The sequence below is a fragment of the Schistocerca cancellata genome, chromosome 6, assembly GCF_023864275.1.
Source record: "Schistocerca cancellata isolate TAMUIC-IGC-003103 chromosome 6, iqSchCanc2.1, whole genome shotgun sequence".
NCBI lineage: Eukaryota > Metazoa > Arthropoda > Insecta > Orthoptera > Acrididae > Schistocerca > Schistocerca cancellata.
Window position 1 is genome coordinate 325887704 of NC_064631.1, and position 22566 is coordinate 325910269.

At 41.3% G+C, this 22566-nt stretch overlaps 1 protein-coding gene across 3 annotated transcripts in view; it reads right to left on the reverse strand.

The window, feature by feature from the left end:
- Positions 1-22566, reverse strand: part of LOC126191471 (E3 ubiquitin-protein ligase LNX-like) — a 683907-nt gene that overhangs the window by 24027 nt on the left and 637314 nt on the right. For 2 of the 3 annotated variants that reach the window (XM_049932346.1, XM_049932347.1), the window contains one exon: positions 1235-1464. In XM_049932346.1, the coding sequence (XP_049788303.1) occupies positions 1235-1464 (230 nt within the window). Of the gene's footprint in view, positions 1-1234; positions 1465-13457; positions 13666-22566 lie in introns of those variants that run through there. The other variant, XM_049932348.1, reaches the window with a different exon arrangement.

The following is a 22566-nucleotide window of genomic DNA, read 5'->3' on the forward strand; positions in this document are numbered from 1 at the left end:
TCCTGAGGCCTTTTCGTGTCGATTCTGAGCGGCAGTGAGTCGGAAATGTTTTCCTCGTCCTCCCATAAGAAAACCATGTGATTTCAATGCTCAGTTTTGCAGTTCTGGGCATCGCAGAGGCATCAAAAGAAGGGGCGAATGTGGGGAAGACCTTCCCATCGTGTGACACGCGCACGGTTGCACTGGGAAGAATTGTGGTGAAATTTTGTCCCAATATGACTTCATTAACTCAGTTTACACCTCATATGAACTTCTGGACTCGGGACTTTCTTTCGCATGTGTCGACGTCTTGCTGTTTGAATTGTCGCCAAGCCTGAGCGTGACGTCGCAGAGCATCACGCTCTTCCAAAATCACAGATGAAGGTTGTAGGCATCTTTGAGGCAAACACCGAACTTCTCAGTCACACTGGGAGGCTATTACGGGTTTCAAAAAACTGATCAGTTAATTGAGTTGTGCTGTGTACGTAACACCCTGAATGACATTCTTCATGTGAAGACGACGAATGTACTATGCTTGCTGTGTTTATTGATTTAAGGCCAAGGACAAATCAGGCAAGGTGTTTCAAAACTCTTGTCTGGAGAACTTGAAGCACAATCGGCAGAACTACGGGCAAGATGACGTGGATACGTTGCTACTCCATAGTCACAGAGCTACAGTGAAAATAGTCATTTGGTGAAGATGAAAGTGCACCAGAAGAGGGTATTCTCAGTGTAACATTGGCTGTTAAACTAGGACTAAGAGGGTTTCATCGGGCTGTCTATCTGGTAAAAGGAACAGTGACACACGTATTGTGTAAAGCTACGTTTCTATTTGCGTGTTCCTAAACACCTTGAGCCTTTCTGTGACACACTAAGGCTGAGAGATTTATAGTGTAAATCATTTCTGCTTCAGTTATATTTATAAATGTTACTGTTGCTTTCAGGCTGTGATTAATTGTTGACAACTAACTTCATAAGGGACTGAATGTACTACGAAACTTTTGTCGGTATGTTAGTATAAATTTGTTCATTTAATGAGATGAAGCAAGCAGGATTAGTGAGCAAAGAAGTATTTTTGTATCAGGCCAGCACTTCTACTTTCCTACAATCTATTGCAATGGCGGGTTTCAAATAAGCTGCTAGTATGATTTTACGTATATCCATTTTGAAGTAGAATCAATAATGACACAAACAAGTATCAATGTGAGTACGTAAAAACGAACAACTGGCCTAACCACTGAAACTAAGGACTGACCTGCGAGCCATCGAGCAGCAGGCCACGGCGGCAGTCATCCTGGGAGAAGCAGGAGAGGCGCGTTGTCTTGACGCGCTCGAGTAGTGGGTTCCTCTTCTCGCGGCAGGCAGCGCTGGCACCAGCGCCAGAGGCAGGCGTTTGCAGGTGCTCCGGGGAGGGGTGCACCTTGTTGCTGCGTTGTGGCGACCAGCACCGTGCCTCTGGCCGCCGCCACCTCACCGGTGACATGTCTGTAGGCCCAACAAACAGAAGCGTCAGAATGGAGCTCTCGTACTACTTCACCACGATATTTACTGCACGTGGTCGTTATCGGAAAGACTCGGTGACGTTACATTACACAAGTTCGTTGGGGGCAAAGTAAAGCGCGTTACTTTGTCAATGCTTTCAGGTCAGTTTTGTGTATATTGTCAATCCCAGTTACGCGCTGACTCACGATATGCCGACTGAAGTGACCTTACTCCCACGTGCAACAATATTGTGGTCGACTAACATAAACGTTGTTGTTGTTGTTGTTGTTGTTGTTGTTGTCGTCGTCAGTCCGAAGAAAAGATTGGTTTTAATGCGGCTCTCCTTGCGAGTCTATCCTTTGCAAGCCTCTTCATCTTTGCATAACTTCCGCTACCTACATCCATTCTGCTCACTGCATTCAAGCCTTAGTCTCCGTCTACAATTACGAAACTGATAATTCTTTGATACCTCAGGATATGTCCTATCAGCCGATCCCTTCTTTTAGCCAGGTTGTGCCACAATATTTTCTCCAGTTCCATTTAGTGCCGTCTTATTTGTTATTCGATATACCCATTAGAATTCTTCTAGAACATCACATTTCAAAAGCTTCTTTTCCCTTCTTGTCGGAAATGCCTATGGCCCACGTTCAATTTCCAGTTCGGAACAGGTAACAGTTTAATCCTTAAAAGAAGGATGATGATTATGATAATCGGTATGTAAGGAAATATTAAGTCGCAAGTATCTCATTCGGTAATGGTATTTGAGTGTTGTTTGTTAGTCAGAAGATCGTGATATGCCTGGTGTAAGATAAAGAAACGTCTACGAGTATGTGTTGGACTCGGATAGTGGCAGGATTGTGGCCTATGGAAACTGCTGTTTATCGTTCGGCGATACTGTCCGTGTTGGTCGGGATCCCACGACTGACATGCTAGTATGGAATTGATGGGTTATCGATGGCCAACGTCATGCGGGATTTTCGCGGTTTCGTGCGAGTAGTATCCAAGAGGACACATACATTGCCGGCCGGAGTGGCCGTGCGGTTCTAAGCGCTACAGTCTGGAACCGAGCGACTGCTACGGTCGCAGGTTCGAATCCTGCCTCGGGCATGGATGTGTGTGATGTCCTTAGGTTAGTTACGTTTAATTAGTTCTAAGTTCTAGGCAACTGATGACAGAAGTTAAGTCGCATAGTGCTCAGAGCCATTTGAACCATTTGACACATACATTGTTCGCTCGGCCGTTCAGGATCGTATAGACGCGTCACATAGCTTGAGTCCATAATCTCGCTTGTTTGCAGCAAGACAAGTATCCACTGTACAATGACATGACATCTGGAGCACCATGGACCGCGACGTTTGGAGCATCATAGACCGTCAGCACGGAATCAAATGTAGCTTATTCTCTTGATGAAGCAGTAGAGAGGTGCGCCGACAATGGGTGCGCCCAACTGCAACACTGGACACATGAATGGCACCACGATGTCGTTTCAGACGAGTGCCGGTTCTGCATACAGCCTCACGATGGATATGTTTGTCTTCAGAGACTCCGAGGAAAACGAACGTTGCCTCTATGCATTCATAGTTGTCATATGGACCCATCAGCTGACATAATGTTCTTGCCACATTCCACTAAAGCTTATGATTCGCAAAGCCAGTAATCTGAACAGCAGTCGTTAAATTTCTGACGTTTTAAGGCCGTTTGTTGTGCCCTGTCTTCGATGTCCTCGTGACTATCTTCAGTAAGACAACGAAATACCCCTGTTACCGACGCTGTTCTACCCTATGTCGATTCATAGGGTGTTCGACTGTTGCCCTGGCCTCTCACTTGCTGAAAACATCTGGTCATGAGTTTCTGAGAGGCTGGCACGCCACCACGCGCTAGTCACTACGATTGATGAAATCTGGTAGAGAGTTGAAACAACTTGAAATGAAGTGCCCTTATGTGTCATCCAAGCTCGGTTCGACTCGATGCCCCGTTGGGTTACACCTTTTTTTGCTACCAGAGGTGGCAGGCCTGTGTAGTAAGTTTCGCACTCTGTGTTCCCGCGAATCTCGTACTAATGTAATCATGTATTTCTCTTGCACAATAAATAAAATTTCATTATTTGCTACTTACTGGTGTTGCAGTTTAAATGACCAGCAGTGTACATAGATAGAGGTTTGTGTCACAGGGAGCGCACTGAAAACCTTTCATTTTGACATCATATGTAATTTTCGCTGCTTACTTTTGCTCAAGTAGAATCCAATTGAGGATGAGTGGCTCCCCTTCCTGGCGTTTCCACGACAGTAAATGAGAAATAATTATTGAAATTTACTTCCTCAGTGACGCTCATCACTACATCATAGACGTTAGCTCCTAAAAAATTACGTCCTTAAGTGATTTCTGTAACTCATTGACAAGCAGCTACAACTACAAATTGTGATAAATTAGGATGATACGAAGTTACGAACATAATTATCAATTTTTATTTGTCAACTCTGCGTAACTCTCGTTTACAGGAAAGCTAACCTCGGGCGACTGTTTCTAAGACTAACTCCGTCACCTTACAGAATATAGCAGGGAGGAGGAAAACATGAGGAAAAAAGTGTGAAACGACGTCTGGAGTCACTGGACGAACACCTCTCGATGAGAGAGTCGTTTCCGAGGCACCGCTGCCGCTGCTCTGAAAGTGCCTCATTCAGTTCGACACAGGCGATAACCACGGAGATGAAACTCATGCAAGGATTTCCGGTAACAAATCTTGGTTCGCTGCCAGGCCGCTTGGAGCGCTGCAAGTGTATCATGTCGGTTTCTTAATGGATAATTTTAAGTCTTTTATATTTATTTTGGTTTCCTTCAAAAAGGATGCTGGTCTTGTAGCATTGTGTTCCTGATTACGGTTTCGTGTGTTTATCACATTCTTTGAATTGACCTGTGAATATGTTGCTCGTATTCTGCTTGGTTTTTGCTCGCATCCGTAATATTGGGTGGAATAAGTAATACCATATTTGTTTTTGTTTAATATAAAAGAGTTGGTTTCGTCGCACTGTGTTCTATGGACATTTGTTCCGTCCTACTAATCTGTATGTAAATTTCTCGATTTAAAGGCGTTGTAAGTGTATTGCTCATATTCTACTTTATTTTTCTTCGCGTACGTTTTTCGTACTTCATCGAATTTAATGGAGGTCTACATGTTAGCGGCCTTTGACAGAAATGGTATTCAATTTTATTAGTCACAGAATGAGTATGTACTAATTCTACGTTGAACGGTGTTGCTAAGCCACTGAGTGCCACGCACTTCACAGTGCTTTGCAGAGTATGGATGCAGATGTAAACGAGTACGTGTTGTGGACTCGGTGACTAGACTATTCTTCCATGCAAATGCAATTTGCGCAAATGTGTTCACACATTATTAAAACGTACTACAGATAATACATGTTAACAGAAATCAACGTATTGCAATCATCCTCCCACTCCTATTAAAATTTAGGAGTTCTCCATCAAATGTAAGAATGTACGAAAAACGGATACGAACAAAAATAATGGGCAATTTGAGCAATATACTTCCTATGTATTTAAATATAGCAGTTAACACACAGACATGTTAAATATACAGGAACTACGGAAAACATGCAACCTGGGATGCAACGAAACCATTTTTTGTTTTGTATGAAACAAAAACAAATATGAAATCAGTTATCCACATGGAGCTACCTCCACGCTTATCCCACCCAGTATTACGGATGTGAGCAAAAATTAATCAGAATGCGAGTAACAGATTGACAGTGCATTTCAAGGAGTGCAATAGACCCAAGAAGTCGTAATCGGGTACACAATGCGACGAAATCAGCTTCTGCGTCATGGCATGTCATGTCATGTCATATGATCTTTAGGTTTTTACATGTGCTAAAGCAAACTTATTTTCACTTGATAATGGCCACAGCCTCGAGATTATAGTATTGGGTTTTACAAAGAAATAATTTGAAATCAAAGGCGACCACGGGCCTCATTTGTAAAATTTTACATAACTGCTGGAGAAGTTACCGTAATCTTGTATTTGAGAAATCTCAGTCAAATACTATTACGGCCTACTTTGTGACCTCACAAAACCCAAACACATACTTTACTACCAAACTAAGAGGCCAACCATAAAGTATAAATCAAAAATATTATCATCTAATACTCATATTTCGCGAAACAATAATACGGGTTTTCTCCCGTATTCGAAGTTCATTGCCAGGCCACTAGGATCGCTACCATCTTTCTCTGTTTCTGTATCGTGACATGAACCTTGCACTTTTTACATTGCTGTTCTGTGTCGATAACTATGTAGAAGTTTTTAGGTGATAAGAACGTTTTACGTTATTTATTAAATATTATTCTCATGTTAACAGATTTGTCCGACTCTTCTTGGAAGAAAAATTTCGTATTTAGGAGTGAAAAAGAAAAACAAAAATTACGAGTTGTTCCATTGATATTTTATAACGACCTAAAAACTGTTCTGATAAATATTATTATTTTATATTTTAATCAGATGAGGTAAGGGCCTCTGATGCATCATAAAACAAATTTTCTTTCTTTAATAGATAAAACAATCTGTTGACGTTTATCATCTTTATGAGTGATTTCTTTGTCATTTTAGTTAGTAAAAAAAGGCCACCGGACTTAACAGTTTGCAGCTTGACCATTCAAAGAGCATTAACATTGAACTGCATTAGGCTACAACCAGCATTTTGAAATACTGATCTGTGGCAGTGTGCTCATGTTCTCTAGTTTGATGTCTTGGCATGTGTGGGGCATTTACCCACCTGTCGCTTTTATGTAACTATGGTACAAGGTTTGAATTCTCTGATTTCTTCCTGAGGAAATCAATTTTCTTTTATGGCACTCCGTTGCTTCTAGTACATTAAATTATTAGCCAACAATGATATTCAGTATTAACAGTGACAATTATTATGTAGCGCTCATTACCCTGAATCTCCCACTATCCTTTGTCTTCGTTTCTTATTAGCGTTAGAGCAGGTATAGGTTTGCCCCTTTCCATAACGAGAGTTGGGAGAAGTTTTATTTTTGTCTTTTAGGCACAGTGGCGTCATCTACGTTCTGTGGCACGTAGGGATGACTGTGGCTGCACTTTTGCTGCAGAGCACACCAACTTTCTCCGCTGTTATGTGAGTGCGTGCCACAGAAGTAAGTCATCGTACCGTATTTCAGTTCTTACAAACATATGCAAGTCAACTGCTTACGATTTCAATATGAGGTGGAAGTGCCACTTGGCGTTATCCTCACTGTAGAACGAATTTGCCATACCGGGACGTGAGCTACGGGCAACGATAGTAGCTTCCTCCCACACGTCAAAACAGTACGGTCTGTCTCCGATGGTGTAACAAATGACGCCACTGATTCAAAATTGTGTTTAGTGATAAGAGTAGATTCTATCTTCGCATCAATGACGATCGTTTTCGAGAGTGGCGTCGACAGTCGGGTGTAGAACTATCGGTTACAGAAGACATCAACATGTAGCGTGTACCAAAGGTGTCATGTTGTGAGGAAACCATAGCTTTTAACAGCCGTACACTTGTAGTGTCTGATAAGACAGCACATAAGAGTGAAGGATACGTCCAGATCATTACTGCTTCTAGTCAGTTGCCGTTCCTTAGGCCAGGGGGATGTGTTCTTTCCAACAGGGCAATGAACGTGCCGACATCTAACGTTAGACAGTGCTCTCTCCTGGAAGTTCAAGTCCTATGCTCAGCACGATCACGAGATTTGTATCCAGTCGAGCAGATGTTTTACATGAGACGCGTCTGGTCCGATGTGCATTACTGGCAACATAATTTGAGCAACTATGACAGCATGCGAAAGTATAGCCGGACACCAGATCCCGTTAAGGCATCCAGTACTTTTATGATCGCCTCTGGGGAAGAATGCGTCGAAACTAGAGACACTGGAACTAACTGTTGACAATACGAATGGTGATTATAATCAGTACAATGTACAGCTCACAAAGCATATGAAAAAATTTCGTTTGTATGAAACAATTGCTCCAGAACATTCATTTGTCGCATCGTATAAGCGCACAATTCAGACCGCAGTTTCGCTGTTGTTGATGGCAAGGGGTCAGCAGGCACTTCGAATTTCGCTAACACAGGAATTCGGGAACTGTTCTCAACAGCACACGAAATGCATTCTTCAACAAAACTGGAATATCTCACACGAACCACTTACAAGCCTTAAACTCAATGAACTGAAATTAGCTCTAAGGGGCACAGAGGTCTGCGCAAAGGTCACGCCTGGTAATGCATACGTTATATCGTAATTGTAACTTCCTGGAAGGTTAAAACGATATACCGGATCAGGACTCGATCCAGGAATTATACCTTCCACGAACAACGCTCTTACCAACTGAGCGAACCAGGCGCGTCTCGCGACCTACTAGCCAGTATCTCTCTCCCACCTTTCAAACTTCACTGGAGTTTACCTGCATGACGTGCAGAACCGCGTAGAAATCGCTTAGCCACAGCGTAGGCTGGAAGACGTAATTTCTTATCAAGTACCGGTATTATTCTGTTTTGAAATGTGGGACATGATCCTGTGGCTTTGCAAATACGCCTAGTTTGAGAGACATCAGTCTAGGAGACCTTTAGCTATTTCTTGCGATAGGACGGTGATACTTGTAAAAACATCCGTCACACTGGCTCTCACAAAACTTTGTGCATCCATAAAACACAAATTACAACAAGGTTTGTTACATTTTCTAAATAATTTCTCGAATAGTTCTGAATTAATTAGAAGCGGTGACAGAGAGTGGACTAAGAACCTAAATATTATTGTTTGATGTCATTTTCCCCTTAATTATTTTTAATATCTAATTGTTTCAAGTAATTAAATGTTTTGAGTCTAACTCGTAACTACACTATGAGGTATTAAGAGGCATATTCTTGGGAAAAAGAAAGGGAGGAAAATTTTTGTATGCACACCACTTATACATTAAGTGGCTGCTTTCGCTCCTAGCTTTTTTCCATAAGTATAATAAACACTACCATGAATAATATATTCTCCATCACTATTTATAACCGTCTGCCATCGCTGGGGTAATTTTTCGATTTCGCGACTGCTGAAATTACGCGGTGTTCAGGCGAAGAACCACGTTCGGAGCGCATTTTCATTCGGAAAGGAGGTTCCTTGAAGGCTGTTCGATCGAGAGCGGAAAAGGAGAAAATGTGAGGGCGCAAAATAAGGTGGGTGCGGAATGACTTCCCAATCTAGATCATGTATAGTGTTTTCTCTTTTTTTTTTTTTTTTTTTTTTTTTGGTCTAGCAAAATGTGGGCGAGCGATGACGCGGATTAGCACCACTTCACGCAATCTGCCTGTAGTATTTGAATCTGCCTGTAGTATTTGATGTGCGTCTGCAAAACGTTTCAGTTGTTGAAAGTAAATGTCTCAGGGAAGCAATTCATAGCACACCACACAGTCGCCGTTCCACCAGATGCATAACATTATCTTTTGTGGAGGCGCGAAGCGCTTTGTAGGGGGGGTTGCTGTTTTGTTTGGATTCAGCCATTCCTTTCATTTCCTTATGTTAGCATAACGTCATCATTTCTTGTCACCAATAACGATGCAAGATAGAAATGATCGGTGTCGTTCAGGAGCCAATTGATGATGAGCAAACAGAGATGCACATATGACCGACCACCCGCTGACTTTGGTGATTTTGGCTTAGAGCATGCGGTGCCAATACACCCGATTTTTGAACCTTCCCCACTGCATGCAAATGTCGCTTGATGGTGGAATGATCACAGTTCATCACATCTGCCAGTTATCGAGTACACTGACGTGTATCATTGTGGATTAATGCATCTAAACTATGTCCATCAAACACCGAAGGTCTTCCTGAACGCGTGGAGTCACTAATGTCAAAACGACCCTCTTTAAAACGAGAAAATCGTTTTCTTGCCGTGTTCTGTCCAATAGCTTTAGCCCCACACACCGGTGCAAATGTTTCTGGCTGCCTCCCCTGCCGTCACCTCTCTATTGAACTCAGACGGAAGATTATGTCGGAAATGCTCCCATTTCTCCACTTGGCACTCCATTTTCTACCCCACTCATTATCTCCAAGTGAGAAAATGACAATGTGTAAACTCAAATAGCAACAGTGAACTACAAATAAAAAATAACAATCGATAAATAAACCCATAGCAACGGGAATATCAACACGCAACACAAAAAGCACTACGAACTTTCGCACCAGCCCTACATTAAATCAGAAATAGCTCGAAGTTTTTCTCATGAAAGAAGAATTACTATTTAGTATTAAACTGTGCTTCAGCTATCGAGACGTATAATATATTTCTCAGTTTAAAAAAGAAATTCCGAGAAGGCATGCTGTCAGACTTACAGAAATCAAAAAGGATTTCTTAGAAATTTCATACATTTACGTACACTGAAAGGTTTCTGGAGGAAGTAACAATAATAGCGGACCTCCACTGTACTCCTACGATATAATGTTCTTCATTTATCATTACAAAATTAGAAATAGTTAGATCTTAGTTTTAGAACGTACTACACAATTACTGACGGTATGTAACTATGAGCTCTTTTACTTCGCTACTTAAAGGTATTCTGCGGAATGAGAAATGAGAGGAAGTGTTCTACATGAGGCACGAAGTGCTGCAAAACGGTTTCTAGGAACTACTAACGCCAAGTTAGCCAGAGACCGGTGATGAAAGCTTCCACTTTAAACTGACGTCGGACTTAATTTCCGTGGGAACAAAACAGTTGAGCGATACATGCGACAAATTGCTGAACATACACCTGCAACTCATCGCAGTTGTTTTTTCAAGCCTAGCGTAAAAAAAGAATTCGGCCGTAGCTCAACAGACACTTACAGCACCGGAGAAAGTTATTGACAACGTTTGTTTAGTCGAGTTAACCTCATCCCAACACATGTTCGTTTCAAAATACCGGAAGAGTGTGTAGACCTGTGGCTGGAGTATCGCTTACGTGGCCGTAAAAAGTTTCTACAGTTGCTAAGCATGCCGGGAAATACAAAATCTGCGTTCCGCAAGAACACTCAGTAAAAAAAAGGGGGAGGGGGGGAGCATTATTTCACCGAATGCTCAGTTTGTCCGCGTACACTGCTCAAGTCTTCCCAAAAACTAGCTAGACGCGCCATCTGCTCCATATTTTGTTGTGGTTGTCACTGATGTCTACAGTCTGAAGCCGTGCGGGATTAGCCGCGCGGTCTGAGGCGCTGCAGTCATGGACTGTGCGGCTGGTCCCGGCGGAGGTTCGATTCCATAATCAAACTCACTATTTCCTTGATGCCTCAGGATGTGCCGTGTCAACTGATCTCCCTTTTTTCCTCCGTTCCATTCGGTACCTCTTCCTCAGTTATTTGATCTACCCGTCTGATCAGCTTTCTTCTGTAGCACCACGTCTCAAAGCCTTCTATTCTCTTTTTGTCTGAACCGTTTTCGTTCATGTTTCAATTCCACAGAAGCCTACACTCCAGACGAATACCTCCAGAAAAGTCTTTCTAATATAAGAATTTGTATTCGATGGTAACGAACTTCTCTTCTTCAGAAACTATTATCTTGCTATTTAACCTTGCATCATCGATTATTTTGTTGCCCAAATAACAAAACTCATCTACTACGTGTAGTATCTCACATCCCAGTCTTACTCCCTCAGGATCGACTGATTTAACTATACAATATTCCATTGCCCCTGTTTGCCTTATAACCTGTTTTCCAGACACGATCCGTTCCGTTTATCTGCTCTTTCACGTCCTTTGCGGTCTTGGAGAGAATTCCGATGTCATTGGCACCCCTCAAAATTTTTATTCCCGCTCCATATAGGAGAGGATGCAGAGGGCTTCACAGAATCTACTATCATTTTTTGAATAAATTTCTTAAAATTACTATCATATGCTTCAAACAAACTGAATTTCTCTTTAAATATGTCACTTACAGACCAACGAGACGTAAACAATAGCGTGAGCGGAAACGTTACTGGTTACGCCAAACTTTCACTCATGAAAATATTTGTCGCTTTTTACTTTTCTTGTCACATGTTTACACGTCGCGTATCTGAGAATTTCAATGACTGGGCTAATTACTACGTCTGTAGTCATCTAAATAATGTGGTGACAAAGCACAGTGCTATGAAATAAAACCAGTCCCGTAGTACAGTCGGTGCTGCTCCTTCCACTGATGATATGTTCCGCTACTACAGCAGCGGCTTACGCAAGACACTTCATAGCTTTGTTTGCAACAAATACCGTAACTGCATGCAGAACAGTAAGTAAATACCCTTCTTTCGTCCAGAATGGATCACAATATTTACAGGTTTGTTCCTGTAAACGATGCATCTTCCGATACAAGTTGGTATCGGAACTCTTTTCTACACACCACACATTCCACGTCCTAGGCATGGCCGGTTTATTTCAGCAATATGTACCTTTTTTTTAAGTGTTATTTTACTTTCATAAAACATGTGAAGGTAACGTCCAATAAAAACATTATTTCACTAATTTAAGCACTAACAAATGCTATGCACGCTGATCTTTAACTCGTTGCCTGAGCTACACAACCAACATTATTCAGGACTCTACAACTACTCGTTACAGTTCATTGTTATTAGCTCCATTGGTGTGAAACTAAAACTGTTTAGGAATAAGTCTCTCCATCGTGAAAAGTGAAATAAAATTTTCGGGCACTACCTATTAAGCCCCTCTATGCGCTGAGACTGACAAAGCTACCAGGTGCTTTTGTTCTTACTTAGTGGTAACCGCTGCCCCAGACTTTTACCATCGCTACAGTTACCGGCAAGCAAAACTGACAGTAGTCGGTCGCTACAGGCTCTGACTTGTGCAGAATGTCTCGAAGTAGATTGTAAATTGTTGCAGCCACATTTATAAATTTCAGATCTCTCGACAGAACAATGTTTGTCGATGTATAAAATAATTCCGTTCGATACAATAAATAGTGGTTACACACAGTCTGGAGGCCTAATCTACTTCTGACTACTGGTAGAAGCTGGAAACGGAACGCTGCAACATTCGGCGGAAGAGAATAAGAATACTAACTCATCTGACTGATTTAAACATTCAAACACGTGATAAAGGAATGAAGAACAATATCTCAAAAAACAGTACTAAGCCGTGTCGATCATTACGAATTACAATTCAAAAGAATAGTTGTCAGACTTAGGGAGTACTCTGATTGTCTGTTTTCACTGAGCACCATTTGATGTGGGAAGATGTCGGCATATTAAAGTGCTAATCCACAAGCGCGTATTTTGCAGTTTGCATGTTACAAGTTTGCTTAAATTCAAAGACAATAACATAATAAACACAATAAGGCCGATCAATTTAAATAGCAAACGGTATTGTATAATAGTATACGTGTTATCAGAATATGGTGCATTCTAAAACACAGAAGATTATGCCAACCGCTTTGTATCAGCCGAGGATTTCGAGACGAGATTTGTTAGCAACGTACAGAAAATAACCTCTGTCGCCAATATTGTGGCGGAAGACCGTAACGATGTGCAGCATGCCACAAGGGACTATGCAAATGAAAGTCTAGCGCCAAGCTGTAAAAAGTGAAATTTGGTTAGATGAAACTGAATTACGTCGATCGTACTCTTCATACAACTGAAAATCAGATTTGTCAACGATTTATTATTTCCAGTGCCTTAAAAATATTGCACTGTCATGTGCAGGTAATACGAATCAGTGCTGTTATTTCCATTTCAAAACTACTAACGGATAAATTTCCTCAGAAAAACTCGAGAGCGGGGGGCCCGTAGTTTTGGTACGTTTGCTGGGTGCTGTATGGTCCTACAACTTCGTGCGGGGAGTTCAAAAACATTCTGCAGAGAGATAGCAATTGGTGTTATTTTTCATCTCAGTTCAACGGGTAGGTCGAATTTTAGCGGCTACACTACGCATGCTTCGGAGACGGCATACTGCAGTGACTAGATGCAGCCAACACTAATAGTCGTACTCACCTAATGACGTCTACATTTCGGGGCACCGCATCGTGGTTGGACGTTTACGTCAGGCCTGTCCTACCGAAATTCCATCACAATTCTGCGACGTCTAGCTAAACAGTCAAAAATCATGATAAATCACACGAATTCGGAGAGAAGTCGACGACAGCTGAGACGCTGCCAGTAGTTGTGCGTGCGAATGTCGCAGCAACTGGCTGCGCGGCATTCCTGCCGCGGCTTTCCCAACAAACAACGGAACACCGCCGCCCCCACTCCCGCGGAGCACGCGGCCAGCAATAACAACGACTCGACGCGCCGTTTCGCAGAAGGTGCCGTCATACCGGGTACGCCGCCCGCCCCGCCTTGGCGTGTTGCGCGTGCGCAGGTTGCAGATCAAATAACCACCCGTTTGGAAATTTCGCTGCTTTTGATGGTCCGCGCTGTGGGAAAAGCTAAAAGACAGACGCCAGTGTGCCCATGACAGTCGTGATGGTGGTGAGGTTTTCAGTTGCATTTTTCGACTTCTACTACTACTTACTTCGGCAATAAGCCCTTCGTGAGCACACAAGGAACTGAGTTCCCCCTCCTTCGCTTTCCATCTCGTCACTGTTGTGGTCCTGTTTAACACAACTCTCCACAGTAGTCTGCCCTGTACAATACCTGCATAATTATTGCAGCCCATATCCATTTGAACCAGTTTCCTATAGTCAGGCCTTAATCTCCCTCCACAATTTTTACTCAGCGCGCTTCCCTCAATTACCAAATTCGATTCTTTCACGTCTCAGCATGTGTCCTATCAACTGATCCCTTCTTTTAGTTAAGTTGTACCATAAATTATACAATGAAGGCTTTCACGACCGGATGGTACTGTTGTTGATAATTCTTCCGGCTTATATGGCCGTGGTCCATGGAATTCTTCTATTCCTAACGTTTCGTTCAATACTACGTTGGACATCTTCAGAGGTTGTGCTGGTCCTGCTGAGTCCTGCCGACTGACGAGTCGGGCGTCGGAGAGCGGTCTAAATACCCAGGAAAGTGGGCGTGGTCTAGCTTGCACATAATAGCAGAGAGAAAACTAGTCAAAGATAAAATGTAACTATCGATAATAGTCCTTCATAGATAAAAATCACTTATCGATTCTGTAACGCCACTGTCCATATCTCGCTTAATTTCAAGGCCTCTTCTTTTCTATTAAAATTATCTTCATGTTTATAATTTCCAATAGCCTCCCTACACAGTCGTGGATAATAGTTCGTGGTAGCACTTAAAACTGTAGTTTCAGAAAACTTAACTACATGGTCACCTGACTGAAGTGCATGTTCCGCAACGGCCGATTTATCTATTTTTCCCAGTCGGCAAAGACTTTTATGCTCCTTTACCCTCGTATTCACACTTCTTTTCGTAGTACCAATATAGACTTTGCCACAAGTACACGGAATTTTATACACACCGCTAGATGATAATGGTGGCCTTCTATCTTTAACAGAACGAAGTACTTGTCCTATTTTTCTGGTAGGTTTGAATACCGGTTTCACTTCATGTATCAGCAAAATTTTGTCGATTCGATCTATAACCTTACTAATGAAAGGTAAAGACACCGTATTCTTCCATTGCTGTGTACCATCCTTGTCCTTTGGCCTGCTGTACTTAGGTCTTAAAACTCTATTAATTTCTTTGTTTGAGTACCCCAACGTAGTATTGGACGAAACGTTAGCAAGAATTCCACGGACCACGGCCATATAACCCGGAAGAATTATCAACAACTGTACTATAAATTTTTCCACCATTTCGATTCATGACCTCCTCATTAGTTACCCGATCTACACGTCTAACCTTCGTCATTATTCTGTAGCACAATTCAGTATCGTATTGTCTGTACTACTTTCCAACACCTAAATTCATATTCGATTTTAACAAATTTCTTTTTTTCAGAAACGCATTCCTTGTTATTGCCAGTATGCATTTTATATCCTCTCTACTTCAGCCATCGTCGGTTTTTTAGCTGTCCAGCTACTACTTTTAATGTCTATTAGGTGGGTTATGCCTTCTACAGCCACATTTCCCTTGACTGCCGGAATCCCTTTTCCGTTGTTGGCTTAAATTTTTGCCGGCCCATGTGGTCGTGCGGTTCCAGGCGCTTCAGTCTGGAACTGCGTGACCGCTACGGTCGCAGGTTCGAATCCTGCGTCGGGCATGGATGTGTGTGATGTCCTTAGGTTAGTTAGGTTTAAGTAGTTCTAAGTTCTAGGGGACTGATGACCACAGATGTTAAGTCCCATAGTGCTCAGAGCCATTTGAACCATTTGCTTAAATTTTCAGTCTTTTTGGATGCATTCTCTATTGCATGTTACGGTAGATAATCGTAGGCTGTTAATACGGGGTGTAACGGGCATAAGTGCACATAGTTTTATATGTGGGCCCTTAATAACACACATCAGTGTTCTGGTCGTTTTTCTTCTGCACTGAACAGTCTTCCCACGAACACATCACAAACTTTACGACCCAACGTTTTATGCACAGCCGTAGCTGCACCACTACGTGGACTATGCCTGTCAGTAAGTACTGTTTTGAGTTCATGCGCCACATTTCAACGCCTGACCTGCTGCTCAGGGAAAAACAAGCGTTAATGGCTTGCTGTTGCCACATACACTTGGATGTACTAACTTAAAAACCTGCTGCTACTAATAGCTATAGCCATTAGTCTGCAAATGAAGTAAATACTAATCTAATGTTGTTCAATACACTATCCTCAACCACCAACAGAAACGTAGGCTTTTACACCTGTTACACCCAATGTAGCATACAATAATATTTTTGAAGCTAATTTATTAGAGGGGGCTATTTATCAGATATATTTTTCATGTCTGCGTGGTGCACGAGGAAGAAAAACAAACTTGACATGAAGTTCAGCGTATGACTGGAGACGAGACGTAAAATTTGCCATTCGCTAATGAATCTTTCCTGAGATGAGATGTAAAGCAGTTTTGGAATCGAATGTTGGATTGAACACTGCAGTGCTTTGCTGGAAACATTACATTGGAAACGATATGCCTTTACTTTGCTCATACATTAGAACTGATTTACTCAGTTTATAAGGGACCTACAGTTTATAAGGCTTAACGAACCAGGCTGAAACTTGGCAGTTCATATTTACAGTCTTTCCCAGTGGTGAGAAAAGCAATAATCCACTAAAAGTCCTAGGAACGACCGAGGATTGATGCATGAGCTTTTGTCGTCTGATGCTTAGCCACTGGGCCTTATTGTTGTGGAGTTACATCCTTACAATAGTTTCTAATCGGAGATTTGCGTACAGACGTCATTATCGTAACATGTCCCAGCCGACTAGCTCACAGAGTGATTAAATAAGCTCAAGTTGCTTGCGTTAAACAGTCAAAACTAGGTAAACTTTGGATTTGCGTTAGACTCTGTTTCGGAAAGTAGGTATTAAGTGAGGAGTGTAGGAATATACCACTACCTCCCACAGGTAGCGTGAAGACAAGATCAGACTAACTGCAACGCGCATAGATGCAGTTAATCACTCATTCTTCCCACGCTCCACATGCGAACAAAAAGGAAGAAATCCTAATATAAGATACAATGAGAAGTACACAGCAACACAACAGCAGCTTGCTCTGATAAAACGTCCCTGTTGGACAGGGCCTTACAAATTTCCACGGTCTCACTGCTGATTGACTTATGTTTCATGGTCGTAGCTCCACAACGGCGCATTTCAGAGCTGTGATTATCTAAATCTACATCTAAATGGCTACCCTGCAAATCACACTTAGGTGCCTGGCAGGAGGTTCATCGAACCACCTTCACACTAATTCTCATTATTCCACTCTCGAACAGCGCGCGGAAAAAACGAACACCTTTATCTTTCTGTATGAGCTCTGATTTCCCTTATTTTATTATGACGATCGTTTTTCCTTGTGTATGTCGGCGTCAACAAAATATTTTCGCATTCGGAGGAGAAAGTCGGTGATTGAAATTTCGCGAGAAAATTCCTACACAACGAGAAACGTTTTTCTTTTAGTGATGTCCGCCCGAAATCCTGTATCATGTCTGTGACACCATCTGCCCTATTTCTCCATAGTACAAAACGTGCCGCCCTTCTCTGAACTTTTTCGATGTACTCCGTTAATCCTACTTGGTAAGGATCCCATACCGCGCAGCAGTACTCCAAGACAGAACGAACAAGCGGAGAGTAGGCATTCTCATTAGTAAACCGGTTGCATCTTCTAAGTGTTCTGTCAATAAAACGCAGTCTTTGGTTCGCCTTCCCCACCACATTTTCTACGTGTTATTTCCAATACAAATTGTTCGTAATTGTAATTCCTAGGTATTTACTTAAATTTACGGCCTTTAAATTTGACTGATTTATCGCGTAGCCGAAGTTTAGCGGATTACTTTTAGCATTCATGCGGATGAACTCACACTTTTCATTATTTAGCGTCAACCGCCGATTTTCACACTACAGATAGCTTATCTAAATCGTTTTACAATTGATTTTGATCTGCCGATGACTTTACTAGATGACAAACGACATCATCTGCAAACAGCCTAAGACGGCTACTCAGATTGTCTCCTAAATCGTTTATATAGATAAGGAACAGCAGTGGGCCTGTAACACTACCTTGGGGAACGCCAGAAATCACTTCTGTTTTACTCTACGAGTTTCCGTCAATTACTACGAACTGTGACCTGATAGGAAATGACGAATCCATTCGCCTAAGTGAGACGATATTCCATAAGCAGGCACTTTGATTAAAAGTCGCCTAAGAGGAACCGTGTCAAAAGCCTTCTGGATATCTAGAATTACGGAAGAAACTTGAAATACTTTGACGACAATACTCAGCACTTCGTGTGAGTAGAGCTAGCTGTTCTTCACAAGAACGACGCTTTCTAAATCTGTACTGACTATGTGTCGATAGACCGTTCGTGGCCGAGCAGTTCTAGACGCTTCAGTCTGGAACCGCGCGACCGCTACGGTCGCAGGTTCGAATCCTGCCTCGGGCATGAATGTGTGTGATGTCCTTAGAATAGTTAGGTTTTAGTAGTTCTAAGTTCTAGCGGACTGATGACCTCAGATGTTAAGTCCCATAGTCTCAGAACCATTTGAACCATTTGATAGACCGTTCTCTTCGGGGTAATTCATAATACTCGAACACAATTATGTGTTCCAAAATCCTGCTGCATATCGACGTTAATGATATGAGCCTGTAATTAAATAGATTACTCCCATTACCTTTCTTGAATATTGATGTGGCCTGTGTAACTTTCAAATCTTTGGATACGGATCTTTTGTCGAGTGAGTAGTTGTATACGATTGTTCAGTAAGGAGCTATAGCATCAGCATACTCTGAAAGGAACCTAATCGGTATACAATGTGACCAAAAGACTAGCTTTTATTGACTGATTATCCGGACAATTTTACTTGTTCGACATCCCCTTCTCTGTTGCGGTATTTCCTATATTACAATCATGTTGTAAAATGATTCAAGTACAAATAAGTTCTACCACTGTTGTTGCTTCTTCTGTTACCTTTAAGCATTTATTGACTTTTACCTATACGAAGCTCCTCATAAAGTCAGTACTTCTGATCCTACCAGGTCTGCTACATCCGTAAGTAGTTTGTTAAGATGTCAACTCTGGGCTCTGAATACGTCATTTTCCTTTCCCATTGAAACTGTATAGTTAGTTTCCATTCAGCGAGGGAACAGAAAACGTCTTGAAAGAGTTTGAACGTGTCTGTTACTGTTACAATTTTAGGTACTTGTTGATCATTTTGGTCATCACGTTAATAATTTCACTTTGTTTCATATGTCCTTATCGCAAACAAAACAGACGTCACAACTAACTTAATTAAATGATTTTACTTGTATTGGTGTTTTATTATCGTCAAATACCTGGTACTGGATTTTTGTCTCTGAAAGTCACTCAGTATCTCAGGCCTACTACGAAGAAAGGTCCCAGTTTAACGTATCGTCGACGTCGAGTTCATTACAGACGAATCATTAACACAGTTTGTGGAAGATGGGAAGCGAATACAGTCCCGGCATTCACCTGTGGCGATAAGATAAGGTACTAGAAATCTATATCAGCATGTTGGGATGAATCCTGCTCCTACCAAGTGCAAGTTCAGTGTCTTAACATCTGAGCTAGCTCGCAGTTCAGTATCTACATGTTTTGGAAAAGACCTCAACATTAGATTTGCAACTGCTATATCACTGGTGTACATTTCTTGGCCGCTGTGATGATGTAGATTTGACAATTTTGTTACAGTGCAGCTTGTACAACGATGAACACTTGCATAAAATCAGAGCTCTACGTACGTCGGTGTAAAATTTCGTCAAGCTATAGAACACAGAAGCACTGTTTGTTTCTCCTAGAGTGAAAAAATGCTCTTACCCCGCGGCTGTTTGACACGGACGTGCGACTTGATTTACTGCCTGTCAAACAAAACAGCGCTTTGTAATTTTTTTGAAGCGAGTAGCTTTTGTTGACACTGAGAATAAGGGAAGAGTTTTTCGGTGAGTTCTTTCAGTGTCTTGTCTTGGTGCCGATCCGTGTAGAGTGGTCTACGATCAAGATCACATATTTATGTTTCCATACTATATTAATGTCATCCACACGTGAAAACTAAAATATGTGAGAACTTAAATGAATACCGCCTAGAGCAATGTTCCCAGCCTTTGAGCATTTTGTTTAGTTTTGCGTTAAAATAGGAATATCTTTTTTCTATTCAAAGTGACAATAGATACAATCATCTTGGTGAGGTTAGAAGCTTCTGTTGCCGGTTTTTTCGTGTCTGCAAACTCCGTCCTGTGCAACTTTTTTGTTATCTTTTTAAACTACACATGTTTTTGCACCTATGTGTTGTATTCCATCCGTTTCGTTATTTATTCTGTTCGATATTGTTGAAACTTTTTGTTTTTCTATTTTAGGCCTAAAGCTATAACATAACACTTATTTTGCAGTGATTGTTCACCTTAAGCTGCATTAATTTAAGGTCTGAATGTACAAGGTGACATCCTGTTATGTATTTTATGGTTTTGACAGCACGCCATCTGCGATGAAGTATGAGAAGAGTTTTTTTGTCAAAAACGTAACTTTATTGTATAAATTCAGCACTTAATTGTCAGTACTGACTTGGCAGACAGTCTATTGTAGATAAAAAAGGAACAAAAAATAATATAAATTAATGCAGTGCTATGACATGACATTACTGAAATTTGCTCAGAAATGCTGATGCTGTAAATAATGAATCTGTCGAGACACATGAAAATTTATACCAGACTAAGATCGAGCCAGGATCTGCCGTTTATCACGAGAAACATTCATGAAAATGAGTATTTACGTAATCTGTATGCTCCGGGCCTATAATTATTGACATTTCAAGTTTTTGTATTTGCTTCTTTAAACAGTTGGTATTTCCTATCATTTGCTGACATACTACTCAATACGAAACACAAAAATTTTATTTCATCACATCCAAATGAATCTTCGTCTTTTTGTTTATCCTCGCAATGTTTGATGTACGAGACGCTGTGTTAATTGTATTTTTTCCTCTATTATCGTCACGCAGGTTTCACTCGATATAACACTAGATATAGCCGCGATTGTAATATTCAGGCATGATGGTTTTGCATAGCGAGCAAGCTGTTTTTGACCAAACAAGCAAAATGGTGTAGGACAATATGAATATAGACGTCTGAACTTGTACGTAAGTGAGAAACGCATGGAAGTAGTGCACTTAACATTGTATTGCAGTTCCAGTCTTCATTATAATTATTCCAAGACTGTACTCATACACTAGCTGACCCTTTTCGTTGCGTTTTCATGACAGCCGAGAAAGGATCTTAAAAGCAGAATAGTAGTAGTTGGCGAGCAACTTAACATTATGGTTAATAACAAGTGAGGGCAGTTACGTTACTAATTGTTTCGCATTTCAATAGCTGCTATGTCTCAAATACTTCCTGATTTTTCAATGACTTGTGCGAAGTATGTCTAACGAAGATAGTAAAGTATGCTTAATGAACTGTGAAATAGGCATACAACATAGGCTACTTGACAGATTCTTCTCTATAGATTGTTAGAGAATAGGTAGCCTTAGCGACGGAAAATGACTTTTTATTTATTCGGCTATTACATCAGAAACTTCTAAAATAACAGATACATCAGCCACGGAATTAAAGCTATCATGAACTTAATTTACGAGAAAGATCAGGTCTTTCCTATAATTTTAATTAGCATAATACACGCAGACTCGTACTTGTTTACTTTTGTGGAAATTTATTGCGTTGTTCTTTTCTTTTTTAACAAAAAGAAATACAAAACTTTAGCTTATTCACCTCGTTTCCGCCAGCTGGACACATCCAATTAATTTATGGTCTTTCTCACACCCCAGTTAGACCTTCGTGTTCTTCGGCAATTTTCTATTAATTATATTTCTTCTTCTTCGGTGGTTTTGTTGTGGATCTCTTGGAGTCTACAGGCCTTATGATGTTTATATTCTTCTATCAGCAACATTACATTCTCTTCGATCCACTCCATCAGTCACGAAACACGTCAACAACGAAAGTAGTTGTCGTCCAAAGCAGCAGGCGCTCACTGTGTTACTAGAGCCGAATCAGAGAGGACGCAAACTTGGTTCCTTAAAAGACCGGCAACCAGCGGGACACAAGCGAGCACCAGCAAATATCGAACAACAACGCCGAATCCTGTTCGCTAGCGCTTGCGTACCGTTTAGAACTCAAGTTCGCAACGCTCATTCGCTTGTGTTCGCTCCGGTGTAAACCAGGATGTGATCAATGGTATCCAATGACATGAACATGTGTCAACCGGTATTCGAAACAATTTTTCGCGGCGTAATGGGTGTCCCAGTCTCTGTCAACGAATTTTTCTTAAAATGTGCAAAATTCATTCAATATTTTATTCCAGTTTAGTGCGAAAATTACTTTTCAAGGCGCTATTAACAGGTTCTTATAATAAATAATGAAACATGCATGAAAAATGTTCTGTAACATTGTTTTGGACATCGGCTACATAAGAAATATACTAGACTTGAGAGACTTCCGCATCAAACGCTGACTGGGAATATCCTGTGCAGCGACGAGCATTTCAA